The sequence below is a fragment of the Teleopsis dalmanni genome, chromosome 2 (assembly GCF_002237135.1).
Source record: "Teleopsis dalmanni isolate 2A chromosome 2, ASM223713v2, whole genome shotgun sequence".
Taxonomy (NCBI): domain Eukaryota; kingdom Metazoa; phylum Arthropoda; class Insecta; order Diptera; family Diopsidae; genus Teleopsis; species Teleopsis dalmanni.
Genome location: NC_051847.1, coordinates 172,530,863 through 172,537,953, shown reverse-complemented (window position 1 = coordinate 172,537,953; position 7,091 = coordinate 172,530,863). Strand labels below are relative to the sequence as shown.

At 29.6% G+C, this 7,091-nt stretch overlaps 1 protein-coding gene across 2 annotated transcripts; it reads left to right on the top strand.

Moving 5' to 3' along the window:
- The first annotated feature begins 679 nt into the window (after window positions 1–679).
- LOC119678756 (uridine phosphorylase 1) lies at window positions 680–5,025 on the top strand. Of its 2 annotated transcripts, none has more exons than XM_038090797.1 (7): window positions 680–845; window positions 2,861–2,979; window positions 3,856–3,987; window positions 4,040–4,249; window positions 4,337–4,475; window positions 4,533–4,726; window positions 4,787–5,025. In XM_038090797.1, exons 2-7 carry the CDS (start codon window positions 2,872–2,874, stop codon window positions 4,877–4,879), a joined length of 876 nt encoding a protein of 291 aa, XP_037946725.1. In that variant the 5' UTR covers window positions 680–845; window positions 2,861–2,871; the 3' UTR covers window positions 4,880–5,025. The 2 variants fall into 2 exon arrangements, with proteins under 2 accessions (XP_037946725.1, XP_037946724.1); XM_038090796.1 differs by having other exon boundaries at window positions 2,858–2,979.
- Window positions 5,026–7,091: the final 2,066 nt, after the last annotated feature.

The following is a 7,091-nucleotide window of genomic DNA, read 5'->3' as shown; positions in this document are numbered from 1 at the left end:
GACATTGTTATTAATTCTCTTCCTCTATAACAAAATTGGTATAAAATCTATTTCTCCATAATGCAAATAAAATAAATAAGGAAGAAGTTTTAAATTGTAAAATCAATTTTCACTTATCACGGTGTTTAGATAGCCGTAGTTTAAACACATAAAGTCTATAAACAAATTAAAACATACGATTGGATTAATTAAATAAAATTAATTAAATAAATTTATAACTTATAGAAATATAAAATATTACAATATTAACTTCTGACTTTTATAATTGTTTCTGTGGAAAAAAAAACATTATACCATAAAAGTAATAAAAGAGAATTAACAAAGATACGCCACTTTTATGATATCTTTTATAAATATATGTCATTACAAAATCCATAGTAGAAGCAAGAAATGAAATAAATATTGAATTCATAAATTCGCAGAAATCGGTAGCACTTGTTCGGTAACTCATTGCATTTTTGCAATGAAAAATTTAAACAAAAAGATACTTTTTATATTCTCATTACGCTTGCAATTGGTCAGAGTAACTAATTTCTCATTGCTTCATGAATTTTTAGAATTTATTTATGTTTTATTCTAAAAGAAAATTCATTGTAAATTTGTTGTTATGCAGCGATACGATAACCTGATCGTTTTTCTTTATAAATATTTTTTCCGCTCTCTGATGGATGAATTCGATTTTTTACTTTGCGATCGGTCAGTGCGTTTTTAGTCGTGAACTTGAAAAGTCTATTGTCGTCGTTCTGAACCGCCAATACGTGTGCTTGGGTTACTAATTAATTTTGTGAGGATCAACCTTGTCGCCGATCGTTTCGGAATTTTTATTTCATTGTTTTTTTAACTCAGTAAGTAATTTTCATGATATGGAAAATATTTGTTGAGGCGTGTGTTATTAATATTCAAAAGAGATTTTAATTTAAAAAAATATATATGTATGACGTTATTTTTAATATAATGTGTAGGGCATATTCTTTAATATATAAAATATTTTCAAAATATGAATACAAAGATAAAATTAAAGAAACATAATGAATGATTCATAAAAAAGCTGTAAAAATTTGATGTTTGAAAACATAGGAAATTTTTAATATATGAAAAACGTTAGATTGATCTTGTAAAATGAATGCAATGATCGACATTTTACAATTTTACTACATTATAAGTATCTTGTCAAAACTCAATATACTTCTTATTTACAACAGACTGAAAATATATAAAAATATGAAAACAAAAAACACCACATTTACATCAAACAAACAAAACCTATACAAACCTATACTATCCTTTAATGAACAAATTGCTAGCTGCACCACAAATGCTTAGATTTCCCAATTTGCATAGACATCTTCGTATCGATAGCAATATAGATACTTGAAGCACTTAAAATTTTTTCCACCATCAACTCACATTCGAATACTACCTCTCTTTGCTGAAAACAGTTTTTATCCACAGTATTAAATTAAAATCTTTCCGTCATGTTCTCAATACAGTCAGGTACTAAGTTTCACAGTTGATATAACTATAATTATTTGTTGATTATTGATATAATATTTTATTTACTGTTAGATTATCACGAAACACACTCGGAATAATAAATTTTCATAATACATATTTAAGATTGCACTTATTGGTTATCGGAACTTTTACTTTACTTGCTGAATTACAATGCTATACTAATTACAGACTCTCGCCCTAAGCTAGAAATATGTTATCGTATTTACTAACTACATTTTGCTTCTATACGCTTTATTCACAAAATAAAATAATTCTGCAACTGTGTCAATGTCAATTTTTTGAATAAACAATTTAAAGTACTAAGTGATAGAATAATAATTAAAGAGTGAGATCTTACAATACTGATATATATTCCAAGGATTTTTTCTTATTCATATTCTGAGAAGTTCCTTTTCTATCGAAAAGTTGTCGAATAAATGCGAAAATATAACGTTACAAATTGTATTTTGTTGCAAAAATAAATCTAAATTTCGGATATGATCTAAATTATTTCAGTAATGCAACTGGATTTATTTCATTTATAAATATCACACAGTGTTATAAAAGATGTTAATGGTTTCGGTTACATTGACTATATTTCTGTGCTTTTGTAAAATATTTTGTGTTTGGACTAGTTTTGATATAAAATATTTACTCTAATCATACTAAAAAAAATTATATAATTCACATTTAGTAATTAAAACGTAGTAATCAAAATTCAAGGAAAATAAAAGTCAATAATGTGGAAATAGAGTGAGAGAATAATGTAAAATACTAAAGTTCGACTTTTGACAGGAAATACACTTGGCTAGAGAGCAAAAAAGTATAAAAAACTTAAAAAATATAATGGTAATATAACTTCGAATGATCGGAAACCATTAACACAAGGAAAGTTGAGTGTGAAAAATAAAAATATTTAATAAAAAAGACCTAAAGTACTTTATGGCTACGTTACGTATGGCAATGCTCATCCAACCACTATTAGAAAACTTCGAACTTGTCGGATTATTATACTGACGCGTATGCTAAAAGCTCGATGGTATATCAGAAATGAAGATATACACAAAGACTTTAGAGTCGAGACTGTGCAAAAATATATCAAACACAAAGCGCTGAAATTGTTTATTTCTATGGTATGAAATGCTGAACAACTCATTATAATTAGTGGAGCACCCAAGTAGATACAGACACTATTGAGTGAAAGTGTTTTAGACACTAACTCTCATCTCATCAAGAATGTACAATAATTTAATTAAATAGATATAGAGTTATTATACGTAATAGTTTAAATATTATATATTTAATGAAAATATTGTTAGTAATAGTGTTTCAACGTTTGACTTATAAATTTTTTTTTTTCTAGCAGTTGTCATCAAAATGGTCAATCCCAATTTACTTAACATGGATGAAGATTTTTTATATCATATTAATATAAAAGTTGATAAAGATACTAATGATATAAAGAAACAATTTGGAGATATCAAGGTGATGTTAATAATTAATAATTAATCTATACAAAATATATGTGATCATATCTCTGCTAAATATTTGCACCCATTTGCGTTAAAGTTTTTTTTACTAAATATAATTTACAAAGACTGTTGTTGTACTTACATATGAAATAAATATTAATTATAGATCAAAAAAATATTATCTATATTGATATAAATTATGTTTAAACGAAAATCTCTCATTTCGGTCAAATGAACCGCTTAAGAATTTAAAATTTAATGTGCCATTTCTTTTTTACAAAGAAAACAGGAATAGTCGTTTAGTGAACCATTATATGAAGACACATATTTATTTCACATGAAAAGTTCCCATTATCATATACTAGAGGTCCATGAAAAATTAAGAAAAATTATTCTGTAACAATTCGAAGATTAATTGAAAAAAAATTTGTTGTGAAAGCCTGTTTCAAATAATTATATTTTTCCCTTGCTTTCGAGCCTTTGAATCTTACCCTTTTCAAATATTGTATCAAGAGTTCTAGTTAATATTTAATTTTTTTATGAACTAATAATTTTTCCGGGTAATGAATACTGGTTTGATCTAAATTAAGAGACATGCAACTTTCAGATCAAACAAATTTCTTATGTCAACAGATCATAAACAAACTCGTAGATCTGCATAATCTCTTTTTAAATTAATTACATAAAAAAAAGCTATTAGTTTGCAAAAATATTGTTGATTTTAAAAATAAAATACATAAAATAAAAAAATTTCTCGAAAATAGCTCTATCTATCATAATTAAAGGAGTTAACTGTTTTTGTAAATATTATATAATAATACGAATGAACTATTTTTATTAAGCATTATTAATATGTAAATTTAGTAATAATAATTTTTTTATTTCATAGTTTGTATGCTTGGGAGGCACCAAATCTCGTATGGCAGCATTGGCTGAACATTTACGTGAAGTTCTTCAAATAGATCAAAATAAGGAATTGATAGACTTAGGTGAATCAGGACATCGTTATGCCGTTTATAAAGTATGGAATGATGAGAATTGAATTCCATCCTTAACTAATCATTTTTATTTAGGTTGGACCAGTTTTATGTTGCAGTCACGGCATTGGCATGGCATCAATGAGCGTACTATTGCATGAACTCATAAAATTAGTTAAGTATGCAGAATGTATTGATCCTGTATTTATGCGTATTGGCACGTGTGGAGGACTTGGTGTACCACCAGGTACTGTCGTGGTAACTAAGGATGCATATAATGGTTATTTGCGTAATGAACATCAAATTGTAAGTTGTTTATTAATTTTTTTTGAACTGCATTCGTGATTTATACAAATAGCAAAAACTTTAAAAACATATTTCAAATGCTTACAGGCAGTTTTGGGTGAGAATATTGTACGTCCTGCTTATTTTGATTCGAGTGTTAATAGTAAAATCATTAAGTGTCATGAATCAACTGATAATTTTGAGCTTGTTATAGGTAACACATTGGGAACCGATTGTTTTTATGAAGGTACAAAAATAATATCGAAATAGAAATTTCCGTAAAATGAAAAATAATATTTTTTAGGACAGGGTCGTTTAGATGGTGCTCTTTGCAATTACACACTTCAAGATAAGATGTCTTTTTTAAAAAAATGTTATGAATTGGGAATAAAAAATATTGAAATGGAAGCAACAATGTTCTCTTCATTGGCATTAGCCACTGGAATTAAAGCTGCAGATATTTGCGTAACAATTCTAAATCGTTTAAATGGTGATCAGGTAATTAAGTTATTTATCAACTCTATTAGTTAATAATTGAGTGTATTTTTGTGTTTTTAGGTAATTGTTACTATGGCTGAAAAGGTGGAATTTGAAAAACGGCCTTTTATTGTAGTGGGTCGTTATATTAAACAAAATTTGCAGAGCAATTAAATAACTACTAACTGATACCGACACTTTACTTCAATGTCGACTTTTAAACTTACATTTAAACTAGGTCAGACCTATTAAGCCTAATCTGGCCTTTTGGTTGTATTAAGATTATTCTATTAATTAATATTATCAATGTACAATATTTATTAAAAAGTACAATATATATAATGTATTTTAAAATGTTTATTATGTTAATACCACAAAAATACTGTAAGTGTAAGCAAAATATTGCCATATTTATGGCAATATGTATTTGATTTCTACATCTAGGACTATAGGATGCGATTATAAATTAATTACGAATTATTGTAATGTATAACACCCTAAGTAACTCCCGGTCAACTTCATTACCTGACAATAGGGAATTAACGGTTTATTGTATTTAGTTTGCATTTAATTAGAGTAAAAATGAACTAAAGATAATGAAATCAATCTCTCCAATATTTTTACCACATTAACTGCAGCATAGGTATTTTCCATCTTATTCTATATTGTATATAGAATAATATAGCAATTAATGTTTTAAATTACATAAAAGTTATCCTTAGGTTAATTTATTCAGATATCACATTTTTATTAGTTTCATAAAATATAATTATCGTTTAAACCTAGCATATAATTGAAACCAATTTCTAACCCTATTGTTATAAAACTTTTTCAATGAGGGAGTGTTATATTAAATGGAGAAAAAAAATGCAAAATATTCAATAAGGTCATTTTACACCGCATCAACGAACCAATTGACAGCCAAATGAAAAAGAGTAAGCTGAATAAGCAGAATAAGTAAAGCCCGTACTGCTGACGCTAGTCTGTGCAATATTTGACTTTCAAATAACTTTCTACTACGACAAAAATCAACGTGTACAACATATGCTATGTACTACTCTATTGCTGGCTAGTCAGTGCTGAAATCAAATAAATGCGCAACATACTTAAGATCTGGTGGTCTAGTGTAATTTCAAATGAAGACCTACTTCAACTAACAAAACAAGAAGATATTAACACCAAAATAAGAAGAAAATACGATTGGCTGGGTCACACGCTCAGGAACCCTTATGAAGAAATCTGCCACGCAACATTAAAGCGAAATCCAATGGCTCCCGAAGGCGAGGACGACCACGAACCACTTGCGGAAGGATCATCTTAAATGAAACCGGTAAGTCCTTTAATGGCTACCGTAAAAACGAGCAAAAGGAATGGTTGTCGGCAAACTCTTTGGAGCTCATTGCTCAAAGAAGGTGCGTTAAAACGAAAATGTTAAGCGAGGCGGACCCGTTCAAAAAAGCCGAATACAACATAACGTACAGAAGTCTCAGTAGGCAGATCAAGAAAGCAGTCAAAAGCGACAAGAGAAACTATTACGTTGAACTAAGCATGAAAGCACAAGCAGCATCAGAAAAGGGCGACATGAAGGAGCTGTTTAAGTTAACTAAACAACTAGGTGGAAAATCTTTCCAAAGCCGCGCTCCAATTGAAAATGAAAATGGACAGCTGGTGTTTGCTAAGAACGAGCAGGCAGAAGTATGGAAAAGACATTTTGAGAAAACCCTGAATATCATACACAACGAAAGTGGCGAGCTCACAATACGAAGACATCTAAATCCTAACAGACAAATAGATACAAGGGCACCTAGCGTTAACGAAATAAGAGGTGTAATCATTAACATGAAAAATGGTAAAGCACCAGGTAATGATTGTTTACCAATAGAGTGTTTTAAGGCAGACCCCAATGCTGTGTCCAAACTTTTGCTCCCCTTGTTTGAGAAAATCTGGGAACTAGAGTCATTCCCTCTCGAATGGAAGGAGTCTATCATCGTCAACATCGTCAACGCCGAAAAAAGGCGATAGAAAGAAATGCAGCAACTGGAGGGGGAATTCCTTTAATACCAGCAGTTTTTCAAATTTTCAACAAAATAATTTTAGAAAGAATCGCCGTAACATTAAACGAGCTTATTCATAAAACTCAAGCTGGTTTTATTCGAGACGTGCAGGAACTCGAATACCTGGGGAGTATAGTCAACAGCGAGGGTGGCACGTCAAAGGACATCGGCAGTAGAGTGAAAAAGGCAAATGGCTCTTTCGCATCGCTTAACAAAATCTGGAAAGCCAACAATGTAAGCGTCGAAACTAAAACCAGGATATTCAACGCCTGCGTCAAATCGACATTATTATATGGGTGCGAAACATGGTCGCTCACGAGGGCCTCGACTCA

Excerpts from the sequence above, each read along its gene's own strand:
- LOC119678756 (XM_038090797.1), top strand. The coding sequence starts at position 2,872 with ATGGTCAATCCCAATTTACTTAACATGGATGAAGATTTTTTATATCAT. Across the intron at positions 4,250-4,336 it reads TGCGTAATGAACATCAAATT|GCAGTTTTGGGTGAGAATAT; the intron begins GTAAGTTGTTTA and ends AAATGCTTACAG. Across the intron at positions 4,476-4,532 it reads AACCGATTGTTTTTATGAAG|GACAGGGTCGTTTAGATGGT; the intron begins GTACAAAAATAA and ends AATATTTTTTAG.